Below are 27407 nucleotides of genomic sequence, written 5' to 3'. Positions count from 1 at the left end.
GGAAACTCCATCAGTGGCAATTCCCCTCTGGGCAGAGAGCATTCCCAGCGCTGCTGCAGGACTTTTCACACTCCATCATCACACAGGACCTGGCTGGGGGAGCAGGGGATGGACGCTCACCTTCTGCAGGATGGTGTGGGACATGGAGGCGTTGGCATGCACAATGATGGTGGCTGTCTTGTCATCTCGGATCTCCTTCAGGAGAGGGGTGGGATCCCGGCTGTCATCCAGCATCCGCACCGACAGCGTGTCCTTGGAAATGAGGAACTGCCGCAGCAGCTTCTCCAGGTTTAAAAGGCCTTCGGAGAGAAAAAACACAGATCCCTTTAAATTTGAGGCTTGGTTCTCCCATGGAACACAGTCATCCATGGCAGAATGCATTCCTGAAGTTCTGGGTCTGTGCGCTACAAAGGAAAGGATTTGGGGCTCAGTGCTTGGCCCAGCAGGGAATGAGAAATGATGGAGCTGCTCCAGCTGTTCCCCAGAAAAAGAGAGAGGAAAGGAAAGGATTTGGGACTCAATTCTGGGCCCAGCAGGGAATGAGAAATGACAGAGCTGCTCCAGCTCTTCTCCAGGAAAAGGCAGTGGCCCCAAACTCCTCTTGGGAAGAGATAAAACCATCAGTACATGGTCCAGACAAGGTCTCCATTATCTCCCTGCATGTGGGATTGTTCTGGCTATTGGAGGATTATTCCTCCCCCTCAGCCTTTGCATTTCCAGCTCCCAAATTAAGTGCCCAGGAAGGCACAGCTTTTTTTGAGATCTTGGAGTGCTCTGATAGGAAGCTGCTCTCTCTTCCAAGGGGATGGGAAGCTCTGGTGAGAGTCACTGCAAAAATACAACATTAAGAAATTGTGACAAAAATAAGGATGGGCACATCAAGGGCTCCTTCCAACACAGCTGCCTTGAAGCCTAATAAGATGTCAAAACTCCGGCTGCAGATTTTGTTAGTCAAGAAAGCAGCTTTGATAGAGCCCCTCTTCTCTCCAGCTGCTGAGCTTCATCAAGAAATAACCTCCTGTCAAGTTTGATTGACCAGAGGGACCAGCAGATGTAATCATCAGCAAGACACACGCAGCCAGCACAGCCACACACCCCAGCCCTACAGGAGGACAACCCCAAAAGAGCAGGGAAAGCTGAGCTGGAAAAACAGAACTACCAGCAGGATCACATCCCAGCTGGTAGAGAGGCAAATTAACCCTCAAGTCACAGTTTTACTCTCAACCTGACTTATTTTTGACTGCACAAATCCTCTCGTTCCCCAGCAGGTCAGGAGGCAGGGAAGGGACACAGCGGGATGGGGTCAGTGCTGGAGCGCTGCTCTCAAGGACTCGCAGCACTTCACAAGGTAACAAAGCAGTGCAGGAAAGGGGACACACCCCAGATGAGGAGCCTCTCGTTCACAGCGAGAGCTTTAAAGCACTCTGAGTTTGCTCTGAGCTCCTGACAATGCTCTTGCCTCTCACCTTTCCTCTGGGTACAGGCAGGAACACAGCAAGGGGTTACAGAAACAGCTGTGCCAGGACTTTTCTGGGTCACACCAGCTTTTTCTTCCTCACCAGGCAGAGAATTCACTCTGCTTACAGCACACAAGGACCTCACCTGAATTCTTCTTTTGTGTTCTAGCCCAAGTGAACAGTAAATTTTACCTAAGCCCTTCATTTGCCCCTTGAGGATGTGGAAAGGTTTATTTTCACCTCATTCCACAACTGCAGGGGACCAGACAGGTCGCTGCAAGTTACAGCCCTGACACTACCAAGTTTACTTGCAGCTCATCTCTGCTGCTGTGAAAATTTTTCTAAAGCTCATCAGGCACAGAGAGGAAGAAGTGGAACCAGGAGAAAAAAAAAAAAAGGGATCATTTGATCTCCAGCTCGAGGAAATTATCATTTCCAGCACGTTAGATCCTACCTGTAGCCTCATCAAGCCTTCTGCTTGCAGCTGCTCTTGCTGTGTGCAGGGAAGTCTCTATTGTGTTCAGAGATTCCCCTTTGTTTGATGCTGGGAGGATGTGAGACTCTGCTGCCAGACTGGGACTTCAGAGGGACATGAACACCAGCAAAGGCTTGCAGACTCCTCCTGGCACCTTTGAAGTACTACAGTGAGGACAGAGAGGCTGCACCAGGCACCTGCTGCTTGAACACTCCCGTGGGGAGCTCTGAGAGAGGTTCAGGCTGGCCTGGGGCAAGTCCTGACCTTGATTAATTTATTTTTCCTTACGCAAACATCCGGAGCTGGCAGGAGCAGCCCAACACGGAGCTCTCAGCACTAGAGCTGCTTCCTGGGAAGCACCAAAGGCAGGAGCTGGAGCTCTCCTGGAGTGCCACATCCCTGTTTATTGCTCCTGCCCGCGAGGCTCTGCTGATGGAGGACCTGCAGTGCTGCTGATGGCTGCAGTCCTTGACATGGATGGCTGGGAAGAGAACATTCCCATCATCCAGCCTTGCTTTTAATCCCAACACCATCGCTTCAAACATTTCCCTGGGTGTTTGAACCTAAAAAAAATTTTTAAAGGATCAGGGACATGCACAAGGCCTTGGACCTCAGTGTCCTGCTCTCCCTTCTCAAGCCCTGGGTGTTATTCCCTCCCCTCTGACAATCAAGAGACGCTCCTAACAAGTCTATGCACTCCTCTATTTGCCTTTTTGGGTTAAAGTTTCTGTGGAACCACACAAAACCTTCCAGAGCAGTGCCCAAACCAGTCAATTTTTGAACATCACAGAGAAACTGAGTCAGATAATCTTATTCTATTCACCAAACTGAGTCACACAAATCCCACTCTATTCATGGCATTACATTTTACATTCCCCACGGCATTAAACTTCAGGCTGGCCCAAGTTCTTTGGCTTTAAGGGTCATTTTCTGCTTCTGCCAGGGGAAATCACAGTCAGTCCCCGGAGGAAGGATGTGACAGGATGAGTGTGGCAGGGTAGGGCCCAGGGGTCCCATCACACAGCCTTGCACTTAAACCAAAGGAGCACCAACTTCCCCTCCTGGGATCTAAATAATAACATCCCTCAAAACAGTATTTCCTCACTGATGAGCAGGCAGCTCGTGTGCTCCCCTCAGCTGCCTCAAGGGAACCTTCCAAAAGCCTGAAATGCCTCCAGTTCGTTGTTTAAGGACCATTCTTAGGAGCAGTGCATGTCCTGAGGGAAAATCAGGGTTTGTGCTCCTACATGAAGCTCAATTAAGCCTTGTCTGTGCTCTGTTACAGTCAGGGTATGTTGGGCTTTGAGCCTGGCTCCGATCAGGTCCTTGCTGAGCACAAAGAGCAGGATGGATGAAAGGCTCCTGCCCCACTGCTTCCCTGGCTCTGGGAAGGACTCAGCACACCCTAAATATTGAGTTATGCAGCAGCACCGGAGTGAAATAAATTGAATTGCTTTGGGTAAGAGAGTTTGATCCAGCTAAATGAAAATCATATTAATCATGGTAATCCCAGCGGGAGGCACCTGGCCCAGGAGTGGGGAGCAGGGCAGGGGTGCAGAGCCCTGTGAGCTCCTGGCAGCAGAGCCCTGAGCCTCCTGCATGGCAGCTGAGAAAACCTAATTATCTTTGCTTCCCTTCTTGCTTAAGGTTAAGGTTAGACAATGAAAAATTCCAGCACTGGGAGTAATGTGGGAGACCATTTGCATGATTTTAATTGCATCATTTTGAGCGAGGCCCTTTCCTGGGGTAAATGTGGGCACGCTCACTGAAGGTGATTTACTGACTTACCTCAGCTGAGTGCCCGCCATCCTCAGGGCACAGAAAGCACAGAGGAAAGGCAAAGACACTCCTGTTCCTTGTGTCCCCGAGCAGGAATCCCCCACAGCACTGCCCTGCTCACCCAGCTGCTGCTGGACATTTGCCCAGGGCTAACTGGGAATGATCTGCCTTTCCTCCACCCTGCCCAGTCAGAGAGGAGCATTCCCAAAGCTCTCCCTGCACCCACAGGCCTCTCCAAAGCCCCTCTTCCAGGCTGGTTTGTCTGGCAAACTCCAGAGCTGATGGATCCGGCACAGGACAATAAAGGCAGAATTTGTAGGGCCACCCCACACTTGCTGCACAGTGACCTCAGGAAGAACAGGACACGCTTTGCTCCAAGCACTGGGATGCAGAGCCTGCTCCTGCCACACCAGGAGCCCTGCCGAGGTGGAGGTGGCCCTGCCGAGGTGGAGGTGGCGCCGCCAAGGTGGAAGAGGCCCCGCCAAGGTGGATTTGGCCCTGCCGAGGTGGATTTGGCTCTGCCGAGGTGGATTTGGCTCTGCCGAGGTGGATTTGGCTCTGCCGAGGTGGAGGCGGCCCTGCCGAGGTGGGAACTCCAGTGTCCAGATGCACCATCACCAGCACGTGTGTGGCTGCAGAGCGCGTTGTGGTGACTATTAATCAAATCCTGGTTTTAGGCCACAAACTGCATGTGCCTTTGGGCAAGACATATTTCAAAGTGCTTTACTCGCCTAAAAATAATCCTCCTAAGCCTTTATTAAAGTTTTGATTTTTCTTATTCAAAGCCCCATCTGTGGAAGCAAAACGCTCTTCAGATGGTCAAACAGAAGGCAGGAGAATCTCTTCCCATGCCCTTTCCTCCTCTGAGAAACACCTCCATGGGGCACCAGGGTGGAGAAACTGCTCTGGAGTGGAAAAAGCTGCTCTGACCAGAGACATGAGGGGACCTGGGACCTTCTCCAGCAAGCACCAAACAAGAAGGAGGTGAAGCAGAGGGGCAGGCAAACCCAGCCTGGCAAAGACTTACATTCAGCTTTGGCACAGATGAGGCAGGCAGTGGTGCAGTTAAAGAAATTCAGGATTCCTGCCACGGCCACGCTGATGTCGGTATTACTGGGGTGGAGGTTGAGGGTGGTGAACCTCTGGAGCTGCAGCTTCAGGAACTCCTCCGGAGCCACTTTGAAGTGAGGAACCTGAGCGTGGGGAGGAGGAAAGAAAATATCATTAAAGAGGGAAGTAGAAATAAAAACAAGTAAATCTGCGATAAAGGGCCTGTGGTGTGAAGTGCACAGCAGGCAGAAAGTGGAATATCCCAATAAAACTGCAGAAGCACCACTGGAGTCAAGAGGGGAGGGTGGGACTCATGCAGCAGCAGAGGAAAATAATTATCACAGCCACGAAAAGCCACGGGAAGGAGTGGATCAGGAAAAGTCTTGCTGAGCCACTCAGCGAAAGGCAACGGGGGCTGTGATTACAGCCCAGGAAACCTTCCGTGTGAGTTCAACCTGATTAGCTGGGGCACTAATTGTGGCCAGGCCCAGCCTTCACTCGGGGCTGGCAGGCAGGGAGGGACACAGGGGATCATCCAGTGCTGTGAATCCAGCCCTGCCTGCTGCACAGAGGTGCCACCACGTAATTAATTAGCAGAGATGAAGGCAAGAACAGGATGACCCCGCGCTGGCAAGGCTGGGCAGGGGAGGAACAGCCGCAGCAGCCAGGAGCTTTGGGCATTTCTGATCAACAGGCAGCCAGACAGGGCTGGAACCACCGGTGCTGGCAATGCTGGGCCTGTCATTGATCCAGCAGCGCAGCAGCTGGAGCAGGATGCTGCTCTGCAGGGAATTTCGGGAGCTGGGAAGCCTCAGGGCTCCCTCCGAGGTAGCTCTGCTACACATCCAGTGTGCATGGAATGGGTGGGCAGACACACAGATCGAGCCCAGACACTGAGGGCTCAGCCAGATAAAGAGAGGCAATCTTGTTTCCCTTCTGCCAGGTGAATTATTTTGGAAGAAACAGAAGTTGAAGAAAGGGAAACATCTGCCACGGCTTCGTTAGCCGCGTGTCAGGTTCTCTCTCCCTCCGTTATCAGTCCTTCCGAAGCCATCAGCCCCTGCCTCCCACCCCTCTGCTCCTGGGAAAGCCGATTAGCAGCCTGTGATGGCTGCTTCACTGACAGCAGAAGCTGCTGGTTAGCAAGGGGAAGTTAAGGAGTAATAAGCTGCTATCTGCCTTGATTCCAGCCTGCAGCCCTCACCCAGGGAGGGGAAGGTGGATTCCTCTGAGCAGAGCAGACAGGGCAGCTCCTGGCAGCATCCTGATCACTCCTGGGAGTCATCCAGACCCAGCCTGGGACTCAGAGAGAGGTGCAGACAGAGGGGGGAGGAATCCACCATCACATCAGCTCCCAGAGCTGAGCACAGCCCTGTTCATCCCCTGCCTCCAGCCCCAGAGTCCTCCTCTCCTTTCCAAGAGCTCTGTCCCAGTGCAACTCCCCTTTCTGGACAGGTGGGAAGGGATTCTTTGGGCCAAAGGCACAGGAGGGGTAACACAGGACAGATTCATCCCCCCAGTGAACATCAGTCCCTCCACCTGGTGCTCGGTGGTTGCCTGGGGACACTGCTCCCTTTCCCTGAGGGCTGGCTGTGGGCACAGGGGGCTCTGGCTGGGCTCTGTGCCATGTTTGACACGGTGGCACCAGCTGATGCTGCTGGGATGTAAATCCCAGGGAGTTACTGCAGGTTTACACCGCTTGGAGGGCAGCCGAGAGAATCAAACACCTCCGGAGCGCACCAGCACTCACCTCTCCTTTCTGAAGAGAAAAATACATCAGAAGCCTCAGATCAGAGGCTTGGATTGAATCTGAATTTCAGAGGAAAAACACTTGCAGAGTTGCCTTTCCTGGGATGGAGCACATGTCCATGATATTTAGCAGGAGAAAACACTACAAAATACCCCCTCCTGCTGCAGCCCGGTGCATTAGGGCTGAAAGATCCCTTCCCTCTCCTCAACACTCCAGGAACAATGAACAGCACTCATTTGTGAATGCAAATTATTTACAGTGCTCAGTCCCAGCCTTCTCTCCTCGGAGGCTGGGCTCCAGAGAGAGCCACTAAATGGCTGAGAGATGTTATCTGGCTTTAAAGGGATGAACTATGAGAAGAGAACTCAATTTCTTCTCCCGTGTGCAGAGCCAGATCAGTGTAGGATGGTTCGAGGCTTATAAAATATTAAATCCAGCACATAGTCTGGACACAGATGAAAAAAGGGGCTGAGTTGGGTGGAAGAGCAGCAAACATAAAGCTCCCAAGTACGTGCACAGTCATGTCACAGCAGGGGCTGTGGATTTGCATCCAGCAGGGCAAGCTTTGGGGTTTGCACCCCTCAGTCAGTGGGGACGTGGCTGTGTTGGTGATGGATGTGAGGGGAGTTGGAGCCAAAGGGGATGCAGAGAGGAAAAGGGAGGCAGAAAGAGGGAGGAAAGGGAAAAGGAAGACATTTCAAAAGTTGTGCATTAGGAGGAGGGGTGATAACCACGCTGTCCACTCTGACCATCACAGGGGAACCTCTCCACTTACCTCCTTCTCCCCACAGATGTTGCTGATAATCGAGCTGGAGGCTGGGCTGGAGGAAGGTCCCAGGACTCCCACCACACCTTTGGGGAGAATCTGGCACACTGTGGGCACCAGAGAGAGGGAACAGGCGTCAGAATTTATCCCAACTGCCAGCAGACGGTCGTGCTTACAGTGCCTGCTGCACCTCAGCAAGGAGGACAGGGCATCATCTCCTTCACACAACACCCTCTCGGCCATTTCCATCCCCAAAATCCCCTCACGCCCCCTGAAGCACTGTCACCCTGCCTGTGGCACTCTCCATCTTTCCCCAGCCTTTTAAAACCCCACCTAAACTCCCCTCACATCCCAGTATCCTCCTCTCTGACTGCCTTGTACCACCCCTTTCTGTCCCCAGGTTAAAACATGAACTGAACTTTATGGAAGATGCTACACACAGCAGTGACCTGGCTTCAAGCATCAAACAGACTTGTAGGAATTTCTCCCCTCATCTCTGCAGAACTCAGTGTGAAAATAAGGATTGCTTTGCTGGTTTTCATTTGTTTTGTGTTATTTTTTCCCTGGCAGGAGTTAAATCTTCTGGCTCCATGCCAGCAAGGTTAGCAGAGCCATAAAAAACACCTGACAAACTGAACAAGTTAAATCTCTCCCCGGGTTAAACTGCAACCTTTTTTTGGCCTTTTAATTCACAGCACAAATCCAGCTGAACTGCACTCCCAGGAGCAGCCCAGCTGGTGTCACCTCCCTGCTGCCATCCCCATCCCCTGCAGCGCTCAGAACCCTTCCAGCAGAGCAGGAAAAACCTCATGAACAAAAGGTGAGAGCCCCTCATGCCTCAATCCCTGAGCTCCAAAAGCCTCCTGTGCTGGCCACGGCTCCTTCTGCAAAGCCAGAGCTGCCTCAGCAACCTCACACACCCAGCTTTTTCCCCAGAAAAAGCCACATTTGCTCAACTGGAATCTTTCAGAAGAAATTGGATACTGAAGGGGAGGAAGGAAGCACCAAAGGGAGAAAAGAGGCACCAGAACTCTTCTCAGTTCTGGCTCACAGCATTTTTGTGTGTGAAAACCAAACCACTGCATCACAAAGCTGAGATTTTAAAGACTGGGGCTCTTCGGTATCAAACCTGCCTCCTCCCCTGGCTTGCACCTCAGACCAGCTCCTGTGAGGGTTGTGAAGAGCTGTGAAGAGTTACCCAAGCAGGAAAAATTCAAATCCAAACGTAGGGTTTTTTTGGTAGTAGAGTGAATTCATCATCAAAACTGCTGAGCTACAGATCAGAGCAGGTTTTTTAGCAACTTTGAGTCTTTAAATCAAGGCTGGAAGTGAAATGAAAGCTTACACCATGCTTGGGGTGGGTTTAGAACAGCGAGTGTGGGGTTGAGTGTGGGGTTTGGGAAGTTAACATGTCCAAGTTTTCCCAGAGAAGCTGTAGTTGCTCCTGGATCCCTGGAAGTGTCCCAGGCCAGGTTGGACAGGGCTTGGAGCACCTTGGGATAGTGGAAGGTGTCCCTGCCCATGGCAGGGAATGGAATCTTTAAGGTCCCTGCCAATCCAAACCATTCTGTGATTCTCTCATCTCCGGCCTTAGACTCCTCAAGCCTTCCCAGCCTCATGTCTGGAAGAAGAGGCCCAAATGCCATTTAGTTTTTCACTCTGGGGAATTGGTTTTACTTCTCCTTTGAAGAAAAAACTCCTTATCCTCCCCAGTCCCCACTGATTGCTCCAGCTTCTTACAGAAAGTGCTCATGAAATGCAAACATCTCCTCTTGGGTTTTCCTTCTTTCTGAGCTCCCTCACCCTCCAACAACTCAATCTCCTCCAGAACGAGGGATATTTTTCTGCAGCATCTTCAAAGGAAATCCAGGGCTTGCTTCTCCTCCGTGCTTAAAAAATTTACAGCCACTTACACCTCTCCAGAAGATCCTTTTAAATAAAGAGCAGCAGTGGTTTGAAAGCCTCGCCTGCTGCCTCAGCAGCACTCACCAGTCCCTCTCAGCTCTGCCATTCAGCATCCAGGAGGAAGGAGCTGCTCCAAGCCCTCCCTTATCCATAGGTCACCAGGAAAAAGTTCCTGGGGAAAATTTTGACAGGAAAGTTTGGTGAGTGCTTTGCTCCTCGTGCCTGGTAGCAGGGACAAAAAGTGGGTTAGGTAGCCATAGCAACCGAGGAGCAACAATGGAGGAAGAAAAAGACCTGGCTTGTCACTACCAGGGGGAAACATCCACAAAAATGAAGGAAAATGAATGGAAACAAAGTGGAGGTGCCTGAGGCAAAGGTTTTGACCACATTTGGAAAGCTCCTTCTGTAATCCAAGCACACTTCCTATTTCAGAGCGTTACCTGATGCTGTCAGGTCTTCACAGGGAGAAAAGGCTCGACCTTGCTACTGCCGTGGGCATTCAGGGATGAGGAAATGTTGGTCCTGTATCCCAAATCCATCCATGATAATGACAGGGACCATAACTATGGACAATTACAGAGCCCCTGCCACTCAAATCCCTTCATACTCCAGCACCAGGGCACCACCAGAGCTGTGGGATGTGCAGGGCACTTTGTGAGTGCTGCAGGCTCCACCAGCTCTGGGTTTCTGTCCCAATTTTGATGTTGTTTAGAACTCAGGGTCTCAGGAAATGCTGGACAATGAAGAGGCATCACTTTAAGAACCTCTTTACCATGGGCACCACTGACCATCCTGGATCAGGTGTGTGTTCAGGGCACAGTGACCCTCCTTTCACACAGCAAGGCTGTGTCCAATTGTTTCCATGAATATATTTGGGAATTAAGTCCAGGTTTGGACACTTGGGACGCAGAAAGGTATTTTTTAAAGCCAGGCAGAACTGCAAACTTATTTTTGAACGTGAAAAAGCACAACAAATGAGTAGCTCTGATGATAAATGGATGTACATCCCCTCAGACGTGGGCAGAGTCTGTCTTTCACTTCCCGAGAGGCCAGGGCACCTGGAAAACATTTATCCAAATTTATCCTGTTCAAAGCAGGGCTGAAAGCTCCCTCCAGAGAGAGGGGCAGAACACAGCATCTCTTTCAGTGCACAGAGATAACCGAGCCAAGAGTTTCCAACAGAATGCAGACAAGATTCCTGGCTCTAATTCCAAATAAATGAGCAGGGAAGGTGTGCAATTACCTCAGCAGCTCCCTGCCTGCAAAACACAGCAGAGATCTCCAGAGACAGGGACTGCTCATGGGATTCTCAGAGAGAAAACACCAAGTGCATAAACAGAAGGGGTTCTAGGGATGCTCCTGGAGCATCCCTTGGGCTTCCTGACAGGAACCTGCAACCTCTGGAGAGGTTGGGGATGCCCTGGAAGTTTCCAAGGCCAGGTTGGACAGGGCTTGGAATAACCTGGGATAGTGGAAGTTGTCCCCGCCCGTGGCAGGGGTGAAACAAAATGATCCTTAAGGTCCCTTCCAACCCCAACCCCTCTGTGATTCCACGATTCCACGATAACCAGAGCAGGCTGAAACACGAAATCCCCATAGAAGTGGTGGCACAGGTAACAACAACACGAGGACGCCCTGTGAAAGGGCACTTTGAAATACCGGTGTGGATAAATCAAAATCTGCAACTCTCCAGCTGCTCGCTGGCTCTTGATCCTGAGCTGCCCCAGCGTGTCTGGATTCACAACAAAGAGGAGCTTCAAAGGCTCACGAGGCCGTAGGGGACAGGGTGACAAGCAGGGAAATCTGTCCTGCCCGGGCATCAAACGGAACAAGGTGGTTTAGATCAAGACATGATTAAACAAGGCGTTCTGGAGCTGCACAAAAGGAGCTGGAACATCAAACACAAAGAGGGAACAGGCTTTCCTTGTAACAGCAAAAAAAACCAGGCTCTGCCCATAACCTCTCCCTGCAACCTCCTTAAAATCACACAGGAACAGCCAAAGTTTGTGTTCATTCATATCTAAAGCTGGAATAGCAAACCAAGCATGAATGTGATGGACTGACTCAGACTTTATTGCTGGAGCAATTGAGATTTTGGGGCTCTCTAACATTAAAACACTTGAGTCAGGCAGAAGGAAAAATGGGAGGAAAACAGCTCCAGAAAAAAAACAAAAAACAGGAAGAAAATCAAACCAAGCAACAAAAAAAACCCACAAAAAACCCCCAAAAACAACAACAAAAACCAAAACATACAAAAAACCCCAACCCCTAAATCCCCAAAGACAAAACCTAACTCCCCAAATCTCTTCCTCCTCTTGTATATGCAATACATGGTGTAATCCCAGCATTCCTAGATGTGTCAGCTAAGCATGGAGCTGTGATATTTCGGAGTGAATCAAAGGGTGTGAAATGTGAGAACAGCATTAAACAGCTGTAAACAGCTCTGCAGTCACAGGTTAAAACATCTCAACAGTTTTTATTAATATTGTGTGTCATAACAAATACCAGCAATGTATTGAAGCATTTGAAAGCCATGAAAGCCTTGAAATTTAAGTTAGGGGATCTGATTTTCCTCTGCCACCAGGATAAATCAAGAATAACATCAGTGACATTAATAGCGGAGCTATACAGAATCCAGATTATTCCTTTTCTAAGAAAAGCTTCCAGACATTTTTTCCGCTCTGAAGAAGAGGCAAATAACACACTGCAGAATTCACCAAAATCAAGTCCATTTGCTCCAATTTCTACTCTATAAATCCAAGTAAAGAAAACAAAGAAAATCGCCCCAAGGTGAAAACTGGAAATGGGAGATGCCTCTTCCTCACCTGCCCTGTTTCCAATTCCTCCCCAAACACAATTTGCTGAAATCAACAATTTCTTGCATAATATTTCATTCTCAGCCAATTAATATTCTTCTCCTTGAGAAACCTCCCAAGAGAAGAATTCCTGAGCAGTGTTACAGGCTGGAAATAAGACAGAAATCCCTTTCTTGATCCTTACAGCAGCTCGGGGGTCACTGCAATCAAGTCTCCTTCCCAAAATTAAAGGCCAGGAATGCTGCTACACACTGGATATTTATGAGGAAGGAACAAAAATGGAGCTAAAAATGCTGCTGGGTCCTTCAAAGACAAAGAAGGCTCAGGAAAACGAGGCATTTTCTCATTTTCTGGGAGTCTTGCAGGGAGATTTGGGATATTTTAAGGGGCAAACTGGGAATGAGCTTGGAGCGAGTCCAGAGGAGGCCACCAAGGTGATCAGAGGGATGGAGCAGCTCTGCTGTGAGGAAAGGCTGGGGGAGTTGGGATTGTTCAGCCTGGAAAAGAAAAGGCTTTGGGGTGACCTCATTGTCCCTTCCAGCTGAAGGGAGGGAAAGGGAAAGATGGGGAGAGACTTTTGGAGGGATGTAGTGACAGGACAAGGGGGAATGGCTTCAAACTGGCAGAGGGGTGGGATAGATGGGATATTGGGAAGGAATTGTTCCCTGGGAGGGTGGCAAGGCCCTGGCACAGGGTGCCCAGAGAAGCTGTGGCTGCCCCTGGATCCCTGAAAGTGCCCAAGGCCAGGTTGGGGTGGAGCTGGATGAGCTTTAAGGACCCTCCCAACCCACACCAGTCTGGTATTCTGTGATTCCGTGCAATCCAGGCAATTCCCATCCCTTCTGCAAGGTCTGGCCAGGGACACTGGATCTGCCCTAATGCTGTGCCAAGGGAGGGGACAACAGGGTGTGCACAATGGAGATGGGGGAGACCAGGAGAATATTGAAAAAAAATGAGGGATCCAAAGCAGTGGAGAAGTGCTGGGTGGAAGAGTCGCTGAGCTGGGGTTGATCTGGGCTGCTCCCGGGTGACAGGCTCTATAAATAGCGCCCAGGTACTCGCTGAGACGCGCTTTATTAACGGCACATGGCTATAAATAATGCAAATGCTCCTTCAGGAAATGAAGGAGCCATGTGCTGGTCCCACAGAGCCTGCTCTGCCAGCTCACCTGGAGAATCCTCAGCACTGCTGGGCACAGGGATGCTCAGGGCTGTGCACAACACGCAGCGAAACTCCAGGAAAAGCCAGCCAGCCCCAAACCACAACACTCTGCCCCACTTTTTTGGGGATACCCTGCAAATCACACAGTCGTGGAATGCAGAGCCACTGGGAAACGAGTCTAAAAACCCTGTTATTTAAAAGGATTCCTCCAGCTTTTTTGAGCCAAGTGGTACTAAAAAATTATAGCCCTCTCTTGAACTCTAAAGGTCAGCTTGACAATGATCCTATAAAGAGGATTTCCTGTTCCAAAGGGTTTCCCTCTTACAGGAAAGCACTACCACAGACCTTTAGGGTTTCTTTCAAACTGTGGGACAGTGACCATCAATTTCTTTTTTATTCACCAGCACAGAACTGGCACATTGGGCATCCAGAGGAACAACCCTAATAAAGAACAGTTTCATTACGGGGCCTTAAAGTGCCATGGGAAATCTGCTGCTCTTTCGAAATTAGCTCTTCTTCATCCCCACGATTTCAAACATCACTTGAAAAACTTCACTTGGTGTAAATAAATCCACTGCCAATCTCGAGCTCTGGGAAGAGCTGTCATGTTTGCTGACACACAGGATTCCACAGGGTTTTAAAAACAACTTAATTGCACCCAACTTGCCCGAGAGTCTCTTGCTTGCTCACCATTAAATGCTCGACAAAGGATCAGCATTACCCCTGCTTATTGACAGGCAGATTAAAGGAAATTATTTGTCCCGAGCCACTCAGTGGTGGCAAAGCTTACTGGGGGCAGGGATCCTCTCAGTGCACGCCTGGGCTCACACCAGCACATTTCATTTCACCTCGAATGAAAACTGCTCTCTGCAAGGAGCAAAGGAACTGAGAGAGAATTTTTTTCTCTCTGTCCCAGTTTGACTGCCACAAAATCACAAGTTCAGTGTGCCAGACACCTCCTGGGAGCTGGCAGGGAGGAGGGCTGGGCTCTCTGGGGTGGTACTCACTGGTCTCTGCCGTCTCGTACTCGCTGTCCCGCAGCAGCTCGAAGATGTCCACCTCCACCCTGGCCTTGCCCGCCCGCTCGGGCGCGCGGTTGATGCGGTTCTTGGCCAGGGTGATGGAGAGCCTCTCCCCTCTGCTGCACTCCATGGGGTCATCCAGGATGGCAGCTGTGGGGGGAAGAAGGTGTTGGCACCGGTTAGGCTTGGGATCCGCACTCCCCTCCCATGCCCACGCTCCCTGATCCCTGCAGGAGCTCCGCTGCTGCTCCCGTCACCACCCGATGGCGCATCCTCCTTCCCACACGTGGCCTTTCCCGCTGCTTCTCCCACTCCCCAGGTCTTGCCAGACAGGTGGGTGGTGAAATCTCGGCAGCAGCCTCTGTTTTACCTGCTGGAATGGCACAGCACAGCCACCCACACTGCCAGGCTCCCAGCACCCACTGCCACAGGGGCTGGGTGCTCCCAGAGAGGCACATCCAGCTGTCCAGCCCAAAAAACGCAGATCCAGGCACCGCCTCACATCCCAACAAAGGCAGAACGTCCCCAAAAACCCCCGGATGGTTCCTTTGTGGAAGCATTGAAAGGGAGCTGAGAGCTGGAATATTTCAGGAAGCACGTGGGCAGCCGTGGGTGGGGAGAGACAAATATTTTTCAAACAGAAGGCACTTGACTCTTGAACCCAGCTCCTGGGGCTGCCCACTCAGAGCTGTGTGAGGCAGAGGGAGGTGGGGAGGGGTATTATTTTTGTTTTCTTGAGGGAAGGCATAAAGGATTCAGGAGTGGAGCATTCGTGCCAGAATTTCATGAGGAGCTGGCACCCCAGTGGGTTTTTTGGGAGGGAAAAGCAAAATTGAGCTGAGAACTGAAATAAAACCCAGCAGGGATACCCTGAGTCCCAAGAGCAGGACACCGAGATTTGGAAGGCAGAGCTGACTGGGACCAGGCTTAGAGCAGCTCTGGGATGTTGTGCTGGAGGTGGCACTGAGGGATCCACAGAGGGATCTGGGCTGTGCCTGGGAGCTCCTCATTGCTCCTGTCACCCTTCACTGCCACCACGGAGTCTCCAACACGGCCCAGACGCCTCTGGCTGGGGCCCGGGCTCCTTTTCCTTTGGCTTTCCTGCCCCTGAGACTCGCTTTGACCAAAAAACCTCAAAACAGAGCCCGATTTCAACACCCAGCTTGCACCACGTCTCAGGGCTCTTTTCCCAGCCTTGTCCTGCTCATCCCACTGGGATCTTTTCTCTCCTGGCACAACTGCAGAGCATCTCTGTGTCTCTGCCCTGCCCTAACTCCAGCAGGGGAAGCCCAAAGATGGCCCACACCAGCCTGATTTACTTCACATCCTGATAACACTCAAGAATTCCTTCTTTTCCTATCTCTTCCCAGTTTTACGGGAGCTAAATCGAGTTCATCCTAATCTCATTATGCAACAAAAAGGGTTGTGCTTTCCTCCAAGGCCAGGAGCAGGGTTTTAGGATATTAATATGACTGGTGACTGCTTTTAATTACAACAAAGCTGGGAGAACAATTTGCTGCAAACTCCACTTTTCCAGGAGAGAAGCAGAGGAGAAAGTTTCTCACTGACAAAACATTTCCTCCAGCCCTGCTCCCAGGGAAGAGTAAATCCAAGTGCTGAGTCTGATGAACATCACCAAATGCAGCTCCTGCTCAGGTGCTGATGCTGCGAAATTAAAGATCAGCAGTGGGGGAGTGGATGTCAGCATTCTCAGATTCATTAGTTTCTAATTTAAAGCTTCAAAATCACTAAATTAGGGAATGTTTTCAAGTATTTTCCTAATTGGCAGCTTTCAAACAAAACCCACTTTCACTGACGTACAGTTAAATTATTTTTAAGTATAAAAACAGTCAAAACCAAAGCATTTTGAATCATTTCCTCAAGCCAGCTAGGCAAAAAAGTTTGCACAAAGATTTTTTTTTTTTTCTCTCTATTCAGGATGGGCTTTTCTATTCTTATTTTTGAGAATCTTGAAAACTTCCTTAAAGGTGAAGGGAAGAAGGGAAGAAGGGAAGAAGGGAAGAAGGGAAGAAGGGAAGAAGGGAAGAAGGGAAGAAGGGAAGAAGGGAAGAAGGGAAGAAGGGAAGAAGGGAAGAAGGGAAGAAGGGAAGAAGGGAAGAAGGGAAGAAGGGAAGAAACCCAAAATAACAACAGCAAACTCTTTTCCCTACTCAGCTCTGGTTAAATTTGAACTTTGGGGGAAAATACAAGAGGAAGGGGAAAGTGCAAGTTTTGGAAAATAAGGAATTCAGATGGAGAACCTGGATCCAGGATGGAAGTGGCAGCAGCATTCCTAGAACCCAGATGAAACTCCAGCAGAACTTCCAGTCTCCCTGTGGGATTTGGGATAGGAAACCAGCAAAATGTGCTCATTTTGGGAGACTGGTTACTTTAACTAAATATTGAACCAGCCCCCAGGACTGGGGAGGTAATGAGGCTGAACTAATCTTTATTTATTAAAGCCGGAGGATGAAAAAAGGTCATTTAATGTTTAAAAAAGGTTGGTTTTAAAGCTTCATGGCTCAGGACACTGTGCCAAAGCTCATCTAATAGTGGCATCATTAAGTATGAACGAAAATCTTTATAGAAATTCCCTTTCATCTCTTCCTGTCTATTAAACAGGGGAAGATGCATCAAGTAAATCTTTAATCCTGAAGACTTACAGCAACGTCTTTGAACTTTGTTGCCCTCAAAAATCACTTCTATCTTCCCCATCGTGATAAATGTCTCCAGTCTGGACTGCTTCTCCATGAACGATGAGAAAAATACTGCACAGGGAGCCAGGAGCACCTGGATCTGCAGCGCCTGCCTCAGCACTGCTCAGGATTCCCCAGGCACTGAGAGTCGAGGGAAGCCAGCAAGGACTGAGCTCTTCTCAGGAAGAACATCTCTTCCCATGGGATGGTCCAATCCTGACAGAAAAACATCCCTTATGTCATAATAATCAGCTTTTTACTCAATACGTGCAGATTTCCGTACAATTAACACAAAATCCACACTCCAGAAGTGCCAAAACCAGGAGAGTTCATCCCTTTGGAGGAGCTGGGTAATAATCAATCAAGGTTCAAGCAACAAGTGACTTCCACTGCAGATCTCCATCAGACACAGATTTCAAAGGCAACCCTCAAAGTGAATGATTCAACAGCAAGAAGCAGAAAAAAATAAAGGTATAATTGGGAGCCAGAGAAATGCAAGGGGATGGGATGGTGCCTTCTGAGAAAAGCAGATTTCAGTGACTGTCCTGCAGGGATTTCCCAGCCCTCGGGGATGAGCAGACAGGATGGGGAGACAGGAGACAGGAGCAGGAATTGGTGCTCTCTGCTGAGCCAGGGACTGGGAAAGGAGGAATTGGTGCTCTCTGCTGAGCCAGGAACTGGGAAAGGAGGAATTGGAGCTCTCTGCTGAGCCAGGAACTAGGAAAGGACGAATTGGTCCTCTCTGCTGAGCCAAGGGCTGCACAAGGAGCTCCCTGTGGCTTCCCCAAGCCCCACATCCCTGAGCCCACCCAGGATGGGGCCATGTGGCCACAGCCCTTCCAGCCCCGAGCATAGCACTCTGTGACAGCAGATGCTCAACCCCTCCTGCCTCTTCCCCTGGAAAAACTTCTCCAGGGGGAGGAAGGACGTTCATTTCTCACCCCAAACAGCTCAGCTGTGCCAGAGAAGCGGCCGGGGGCCAGGCAGGGCTGTCACTTGTGTGCTCTCTGAGCTGCAGACAGCTGTCTCCCAGAGCTGGGTGAGACCCAGCCATTGTCTGACTCAGTGCCCCAGCCAGCTCAGCCAGCTCAGAAATCCAATCCTCTCCACCCTCAGCTGGTCCCGAGCAGGGCTCAGGAAGCAGAAACGCTCCATCCTCCATTCCCCAAGGCCATGTGGCTCCTGGAGCAGCGCCTGCCCCAGCCAGACTCCCAACATATGTGCCCTGACAGGCTGATCCCACTGCAAGGCAGCTACAGCATCACTCCCCAACTCATGATTCATCCAAAATCTAATGAAGTCACATTTTTATAACAATAACAGCGAACAGATGCTACTGGCAGGATCATACAACAAACTGTGTGCAGCTGACCTTTCCCTGTTCGTGGCATTTTTTTATTTATTTACATTTTCTCAGATGCTTTTTATACCTTTGAAATGTAAAGTCATACTCAGAAACGCGATTTCCATCTCAAGGCATCTCTTGAAAATGTAGATTTAACACAGCACTGGCTTGGTAAACAGGATGTTTCACTGTTCATAGGCTGTCCCTTCAAGTGAAAAACACATAAAGGTACCTGTAGTATTTCCTAAACATCCCAAATGACAACTTAAGATCACACCTACAACCTCTTCTGATTTATGCTGCAAACACAGCAACAGAACCACTGAGGTTGGAAAAGTTCTCTGGGATCATCGAGTCCAACCTGTGCCAAATCCCTACCAGAGCACTGAGTGCCACCTCCAGCCCTTCCCTGGACACCTCCAGGGATGGGCACTCCAAACCTCCCTGGGCATCCCATTCCAATATTTAACAACCCTTTCCGTGGGGAAATTCCTGCTGCTGTCCACCCTGAGCCTGCCCTGGCCCAGCCTGAGGCCGTTCCCTCTCCTCCTGTCCCTGTTCCCTGCGAGCAGAGCCCGACCCCCCCGGCTGCCCCCTCCTGTCAGGGACTTGTGCAGAGCCACAAGGTCCCCCCTGAGCCTCCTTTGCTCCAGGCTGAGCCCCTTTCCAGCTCCCTCAGCCGCTCCTGGGGCTCCAGCCCCTTCCCTGGACATGCTCCAGCCCCTCCATGTCCCTTACTCCATGAGGAGCCCACAACTGGACACAGAATTCCAGGTGCCTCCTCACTTCCCTGCTCCTGCTGGCCACACCGTTCCCTAATCCTCAAATCCTCTATGCCCCCTTTATCAAATTAAGAGCTCTAATCCCAGTTCAGCCCAGTTCAGCCACCCAAAAGATCCAGCACCTGCCACTGGAGCCGACCAGTCCTTCCTCTCCAAACCAGGAAACCCAAAAGCACTCCAGGAAAACATTTCATTCTTCAAACACCCCTGTCCTGCTGAGGAACAGCAGGAGATGCCCCAGGGACCATCCCAGACCTGCTGCTCCTGCTCTCCACTTCGTGAACTCCAAACCACCTCCAAAACCACGAGGCTGCAGGGTCAGGGGATTCAAAATTGTTGCCAAAATTGCCTTATTTTGTGCTTTTCTGCTCGGCTGAATAAGGTATCAACCCTTCAGGCTGTCAGTACAGTAAAGGAGAAGAAATTTGCACAGTTCCTCATTACAGGGCTGTCAAGTGGAGCTCCAGTGGAGAAACAGGTGGGATTGTATTTCCATTATAATCTCTGAAGTGCTGCTTAAAAATAAAATAAAAAGGCGTCAACACGCTATTACTCTGCGAGGAAAGAGCATCTCATCAAGGAAAAAAGGAGATCTGAAAACATAAAATCTCCTTCACAAAGAGGCTTGATAATGTTTGTCTGGTCGGGGTAGCAGAGGGCTATTTATTGCTCTTGGCCAGCACTGGAAATCTGCATTTAAATGGAGCTCCCCTCTCATTCCTGCTATCCAGAGAGAGCAAATTCAGAGGGGAGAGAGACAGGAGGGGAGACGTGATAAAAACAGCTGAGGGCTTTAGTTCCTGCTGCCTGAAACACAATCTCTCTTTTATCTTCTTTAATAACTGCTTTGTGTACATCAAATCAGAATTACATTCCCCCACACCTGGAGTTTCCAGGAAAATTGAGAAGGAAGGTGGTGACCTGTCCGTCATGCTGGGATGCAAAGCCTCAGTGGGATCATCCCTGCATCCCAGAAACATCCTCCCTCTGGGGCAGGCAGGGAAAAACCCTGCCAGGCTCCTCATCTCACCTGATTTTGGGAACATAAATCACTCTCCAAGGCAGCAGCAAACACCCTGAGCATGAAGAGAGGAGTAGAAGGGCACAGGAAGAAAAGAAGGGGGTCTGGAGTAGGAATGTCCCAGCCAGAGCTGGCTCATGGGGTCTGAGCCCAGCCTCTCGTAAAAAAGCAGGGTGGCAAACTGATTTTAAAGGGAAACTCCTGTGGATTTCCACAGCCAGACTTGAGGCACTGCAGCTGTGGAGAAAGTCCCGATGTGGGGATTTAAATACTGGGATTGTGACCAGTTAAGTCCCACTCCATGCCCTGAAAAACCTGCCCAGAGAATTCCCAAAAACGAGGAGAGAAAAGCAGGGAGGAGGAGGAGGAGGAATGAGGGATTGAACCCTCCCGAGGTGTAAGGTCAGGGCTGCTGTAGGGAATGGGATTTTGACTCTGGAAGAATGAACACCAGGGGCTCTCCTGCATGTCCAGAAAGCCCCAAAACCAGGGAATTCCAGCCACCAGGAGCTTGTTTCTGCACAGGTGAATGTGGTGTGATGGGATGGCTTTTTTCTGTTTTCTCTGAAACTTTGTTCCCAGCAGGAGCTCCCCCCAGCACTGCCCTCTAATCCAGATTTTCAGCACCTCTGCAAAGCCCCATCTGTCAAACTGGACCAGAGTTTGCCAAAAATCCAAGCTTCTGCATGGCCACCCACATCCCCTAAATGCCTAAATCTTCTTTTCTTAGGAATCCAGCCTAAAACCGCTGGCCTGGGTTGGGAAGATCATTTCTCTGCCTGTCTTTTGCTTCCTTAATGTCAAGCTGAGTTTCCAGAGGAAGTTTTTCTGCTCATTTTCGTGGTCTCAGGTGACTGGCAGCAGCTGTGGTTTTGTAGGAAGAGAGCACTGGGAAGCCCTGGTGGGGCCAATGAACTTGGCAAGACCAAGAAAGGAGCAAGAACTTAATTAAGTCAGTGGAGAGTATAAATTTAAGAAAAATAACCACAGAAACCCAAGTGCCACTGCCAGGCAAGCAAAAAGAATGAGGAAGGAAGAAACAATGGGGAGAAATCCTGAGTTCCAAAACAAAAACAACAACAAAAAAGCCAACAAACAAATGGGAGAGTCCAGTAGGATTTATGGCTCTAATGATGGATTTGAGAGATGGCAATGAGTAATGGAGCTGTGGGATCTGGGGCTGGAGAGCAGAGTGGGGGGAAGAGCCTGAGGCAGGAAAGGACCCAGACCCCACAAAATACCCTCAATAAATGTGTTTTGTACCCACAACCCCACAAAATCCCAGAGCTCCGTCCCCAGAGGTGGCCGAGTTTCAGTGGCTATTCCAGCACACACAAAGATCTGCAACGCTTTGGGATTTTCTGACTGACAGGGATTTAAGGACAGAAATATTCCCAAACCTAGCACTTTGCCTTGCAGGGGGAACCATCTCCTGAACCTCCTTCTGATCACAGGTTGGAAAAGACCTCTAAGATCATCAAGCCACCACCATGGTCACTAAACCCTGTCCTCAAGTGCCACCTCCACGCGTTTTTGGAACACTTCCAGGGATGGTGACTCCACCACCGCCCTGGGCAGCTGTGCCAGTGCTTGACAGCCCTTTCCATGGAGAAATTTTTCCTAATATCTAATCCAGGCCTCCCCTGGTGCAACTCGAGGCCGTTTCCTCTCATCCTGGTGAGGATGAGACAGGAGGGTAGAGGATTTATGGAACTGAGGGTCCCTCTAAAGCCACTGAATTTCCATTAAGTGGGGCTTTAGTGACCGTTCTCCTCTGAACCCTTCCAGATATCTCAGCATTCAAAGTGCATTTGCTCTCCTTCCAGCACCTCCCTGCTTCAGGGGCATCACAGCTGTGCCTGATCCCTCCCAGGCTGGCAAACCCCAGTGCACTGCAGGGGATGCACAGCTCAGCCCCAAGGATGGAGGGGGGAAATGCCAGGTCCTGGCTTCCCCCACCCAGTGATTAATCCACACACAGAGACAGTGAACGGCCTTGGATGTACCCATAATGCCAAGGTGAGAAGGGAGCAAATGTTGCAGAGGGATCTGGGGGTTTGCTTGCATTCACATGGAGAGTTTGGAGATAATTTGCACCACTTCTATTCCTGTTACAAATCCCTGGGCACTGCTGCTGTGACAAATCTCTAAAAGATGGACCCAAGGACAAGGACCCACCATGCTGGATGTAGATATGGCAATTCCTATAAAGATATGAGCCAGACAAATGATAGGGGAAATGATTTTCATTCTCTCATGATGGATGAAGAGTGAAGAGATAAAGTGGCTCCTCAAGGTTTTCCAGGACCACGTGGCCAATAAACAGATTTTAACGTGCCAGGAGGCTTCAGAAAGCCTTGTTTAGAGACTCAGCCTTTCTACCACCAAAACCTGACATTTGTGCCTCGATCCTCAGGCACTTGAGGGCATCACAAAGTCAGCACCGTTAGCAGATCTTTTGGGAGGTGGGAATCCCTGGAAGCAGAAACGTGGATAAACAGGTCAATGCCACATGGCGGGATGTGGATGGAAGAGTCAAACTATGCTTGGGAGCCTTTGGGTTGGAAAGGACCTTAGAGATCATCAAATTCCACCCCCCTGCCATGGGCAGGGACACCATCCGTGGGCAGGGACACCTTCCATGGACAGGGACACCATCCATGGGCAGGGACACCTTCTGTGGACTGGGACACCTTCCATGGACAGGGACACCTTCCATGGACAGGGACACCATCCATGGGCAGGGACACCATCCATGGGCAGGGACACCTTCCATGGACAGGGACACCTTCCATGGACAGGGACACCATCCGTGGACTGGGACACCTTCCCTGGGCAGGGACACCTTCCATGGACAGGGACATCTTCCATGGACAGGGACACCATCCATGGGCAGGGACACCTTCCGTGGACAGGGACACCTTCCATGGGCAGGGACACCTTCCATGGACAGGGACACCTTCCATGGACAGGGACACCATCCATGGGCAGGGACACCTTCCGTGGACAGGGACACCTTCCATGGACAGGGACACCTTCCGTGGACAGGGACACCTTCCATGGGCAGGGACACCTTCCATGGACAGGGACACCTTCCATGGACAGGGACACCATCCATGGGCAGGGACACCATCCATGGGCAGGGACACCTTCCATGGACAGGGACACCTTCCATGGGCAGGGACACCTTCCGTGGACAGGGACACCTTCCATGGACAGGGACACCATCCATGGGCAGGGACACCATCCATGGGCAGGGACACCTTCCATGGACAGGGACACCTTCCGTGGACAGGGACACCTTCCATGGACAGGGACACCATCCATGGGCAGGGACACCTTCCATGGACAGGGACACCTTCCGTGGACAGGGACACCTTCCATGGACAGGGACACCTTCCGTGGACAGGGACACCTTCCGTGGACAGGGACACCTTCCATGGACAGGGACACCTCCCACTAAACCAGGTTGCTCCAACAGGAAAGCTGAAAAGATGAATAAAGGTGGGAAAAGGTGACACTGGAAACCTCACCCCTCTTGAAGAGGATCCAGATGTCTCAAACCACATCAAAGGGTTTGATGCAGGTATGAAACGACACTCGAGCCCTCCCCTGCCGTGCCTCGGGACTGTTTTCATCCCTGTGCTTTCCTGCCAGAACAAACACCTTTTGCTGCTGAGTCACGCTGGAATGAGATGCTAAGGAGCTGCCACAGCAGATGTGGAAGCCCTTCAGATCCAATATTGATCAATCTGCACAGCCTCTATTTATTTCTTTTTTTGCCGCTCAGCCTTCAGCTGATTTAATGGGTTTGCTTTAACATCCTCCTGCCTTCCCTTGTTCGTTTGCTCTGCCCACTGCAATCCTTCTGCCCTGATGGCGTCTTCCCTGACTTCTGGGTGGGAAAGAAAAACAGCAATTTGCTTTTCCCTGGACTCTGATGTGGTTTTCCCTGCCTTTCTATCCATCTTAGCAGCACACTGCTCATTCATCTAATCCCAGGATACTTTTCCTGGTCGTTTGGACCAAAAAAAGGCAGCTCCACTTTGTTTTTCAGATGGCTTTTTGAGAGAAGGGATATGCAGAGCCCTGAGTGAGTGAAGTGATGCACAGCAACATCCTCGCTCGGAGCAATTTGTCTCAGCATCCTCTGGAGACCACCCCTAAGTGGGGGGTGTCAGACATTGCCTGGAGAACCCCTGGCACAGCAGAAAAACAACCACGAAATCCTTAAAAAGTTACTCCAAGTTTTCCCAGACAATCTCTGCGGTTCCTAGTGCAAGGCTCTCCAGTGTGGGTAAACAACTTTTGGGCAAACAGCTTTTGCTTTCAGCTTGGGAGCTCATTACAGATTTTCCTGCATCTGGAAAAGTTTGAAGACACCACACAGAAACTGGAGAGGGCAAGTGAAGAGCAAGAAAGGAAGGGGGGAAAGCAAGGACACAGAAAAGGCTCAGCTGCAGAGAGCAAATTAAAGCAGACATAAAAACTCTTAGTGAACAAGGCTGAACAAACCCGAAGGAAAAGCTGTTCCAGGCTCCCGGGGATGTCAGGAATGATGGAAGAGCCGGGATCGGGGAGGAATCAGCACCAGCACTGGGTGAGGATTGAGACGTTCCAGACCCAGCCAGGCTTGTAAAGCAGAGTGAGTGGAGTGAATTACATCCCCTGCAGTCTGTTCTGAAGCTTCTTAGGGGGGATCCTGAATTAGTGACATTAATGCAGCAAGGAACGGGATCAGCTTCCCAGTGATAAGCTTAATTAAACAACAGAGTTATCCATAGGCTGGGGTTTATGTTATAAATAAGCAACATTTATACTGATTAATTGAAGTCATGGTTCAGATCGTTAAATCCTCCTCCTTCCAACCATCTTAATGAGGATACCTGCAAGAGCTGAAGCCAGCATTGATGTTTGACACTTGCAAGCCCAAGCACACACTTAGGGGAGGGCAGGGGGCCTTGCCAAGGCTCTTTCCCACGGCTCCTTCCCACTGTCTCGTATTCCAGTGGGTGGTCCTGGAATTCCTGCTGGGGGTTTCTGCTGGGGCTTCACTCTCGCTGCTGTCACGGGAGGAGTCAGGGCTGGCAGCCTCAGGCAGCACCACGCTCCCAGTACTTCTCCAAGTCTGTAAAAGACTTCTTAGCACAGCAATGAAAACATCTTGGAGACAGCCAGCTGTGTCAGCTGCCCTCACAAATCCAATTCTTTTTCATTATCCCAGCCAGAAGAGCCTGCCTGGAGAAACAGGGCTGCTTTATCATCCTCCCCTGCCTCTTCCCACGGGAGAGATGTCCTGGGCCACGCCTGGGACAGCAAACTGTGACCCCAAACCTCCCCTCCCTGTCACCCACTCCTGGCCACCCCTCTCAGCTCATTCCATGCTCACAATAACACCCTGCAGGGTTAAAGGGGAAAACCCTTCTGAAAGGCTTCACTCCATGAGATTGGAGGTTTAGAGATAAAAATCCCACTCCAGCGCCACTCTGAGCCAGGATCAATTACAGATCATGTCCAACACTTATTCTAATTGGAATTATGAAAACAGAGCAGACCCTTTGTCCCTTCCTTTTCAGCTTTCTGCTCCTTCCTCCCACAGCCTGAGAGGTTTTATACAGCTCTAATATTTCAGAGAGTGGCCTTGGTGCTCTGAAGTGAAAAGCCAGCTTGGGAGACCATGGTTTGCTCCAGCTCATCCATCACATCTGCTCCCAAACCCAGTGGTTATTAAAAATTAGAGCTGGTCAAATTATTGTTATATTTTGACACATGGAGAATATTATTATCATCCTTCCCTGCTACCCCCAATCCCTCCCCATGAATCATTCATGAGTCTCTCCTGATTCCTGCAGAAGAGCTGAGCTCCTGCTTTGTGCAAGATGGATTTCCTGCCCAAGGAGCAGAGCCACAGTGGAGGGAGGCTCTGGAGGGAGCCAAGACGAGGCCCCAAGTCTCTAATGAGCCCATCAAATGGTCCCAACAAATCCTGCAAGGGTGATTACCAGCCCCATCATCTCCTCCAGCCTTTTCCCCTTTTTCTTAACACAATCCTATCAGATTGGGAACTGACTAATGGCAACAATAATAAAATAAACTTCATTTTGGATCCGTTGCAGGATTGGGGCTATTTCCTCCATCTCTTCACCATCACAGAAACTGTCTTTTAAATGGATAACAATGATTGTGAGGGCCCAGTTATTACCTTGAAACCTCGCATTTTGATATATCCAAAGCTGTTCTCTTACATAAATAACAGTTATTACTGTACAGTGATTTTCCTCCTTCTGTATTTCCAAAGAGTTCCTGCAGGAGATGGTGGAGAAAATGGATTCCATTAATGCCACACTTAGGCCCTGTTGCTTTCATACTTTAACTCCCATCATTAATCTCCTTATGTGTCTTTAAACAAATGTCATTCATCCCACAGCTCTCTGGCAGCAATTCTTCCCCTTCCTTTCCCCCAATCCCCTTTTCCAGTTAAACAGGAGCTCTTCCTCCCCTGACTCATCAGTGGGTGTTGTGCTCCTGCCAGTCAGGGACAAGTGTTTTGTTCAGGCAGCTTCCTGCTAATTACAAGGGAAAACAGGAGAGCCCACAGTCAGGGGAGACAACACATCAGAGGGAGCTGAAAATCCTCGGCGAGGATCACTTTGCTGAAGGGAGAATTCCAAACTAACCTTGGAGCAGGAGTCCCCATGACTTGGGCAGGTTCTCAGCATAGGGAAAACATTGCCTGTGGCACTCAGCAGCCTCTGAGCATCCTACAAATGCAGCTGCCCCCCCAAAGGTGCCACTTCTGTGTGATTTGAGGATGAACAAGGCCCTTCTTCTCGTGACAGGCACGGGACAACTGCAGCTCTCAGCCGTTTGCTCAGGACTCTGAAACAGCTCCATTTCTCAGCAGCCAGGGAAGGGCTGTCACCTCCTTTCCATGGGGAGAAGAGGCAGAAAATGCAGCCCAATCCTGCCCCTGGGGGGTAAAATCCCACCTTTTCCAAGGAGTCGATCCCTCTCCTTGATGGAGCAGCACACACCACCAGCATCTGAGTCCTGCTCACCCTGCCAAGGTCACAATGTCCACCCAGCCAGGGGAGGACACGCTGACCTCCCAGCAAAGGCAAAACCCCCCATTTTCCAGGCTAATTAAGGCTAATTATGCACTAGCCATAAGGCACGTGGGCACAGGACCGCAGTTCCAGGGAACGGGGATGCATTTTGGGGACACAGCACCACGATGTCACCCCCCCTCCACATCTGCTCCTCTCTACACCCTCAAAAGAGGAGAGTCCCTCCCCAAAAAACTCATTTTCATAAATGGTTTAACAACAAAGCCAAGCCAGGATTGTGAACTGGAGATAAATAACCTTCATAGGCTGCCCAGC

General features: G+C 50.3%; 1 protein-coding gene across 3 annotated transcripts in view; it reads right to left on the bottom strand.

Annotated features, from left to right (window-relative positions):
- GRIK4 (glutamate ionotropic receptor kainate type subunit 4) overlaps positions 1-27407 on the bottom strand; it is a 177303-nt gene that overhangs the window by 53922 nt on the left and 95974 nt on the right. For 2 of the 3 annotated variants that reach the window (XM_010403873.3, XM_039564965.1), the window contains 4 exons: positions 14167-14331; positions 7287-7384; positions 4739-4904; positions 121-299 (listed from right to left, as the gene is read on the bottom strand). In XM_010403873.3, coding sequence (XP_010402175.1) covers positions 121-299; positions 4739-4904; positions 7287-7384; positions 14167-14331 — 608 coding nt within the window. Of the gene's footprint in view, positions 1-120; positions 300-4738; positions 4905-7286; positions 7385-14166; positions 14332-14551; positions 14667-27407 lie in introns of those variants that run through there. The other variant, XM_019288611.2, reaches the window with a different exon arrangement.

This window comes from Corvus cornix, chromosome 24 (genome assembly GCF_000738735.6).
Source record: "Corvus cornix cornix isolate S_Up_H32 chromosome 24, ASM73873v5, whole genome shotgun sequence".
Classification (NCBI taxonomy): Eukaryota; Metazoa; Chordata; class Aves; order Passeriformes; family Corvidae; genus Corvus; species Corvus cornix.
The sequence above is the reverse complement of the archived record's forward strand: the minus strand, read 5'-3'. Positions and strand labels throughout refer to the sequence as shown.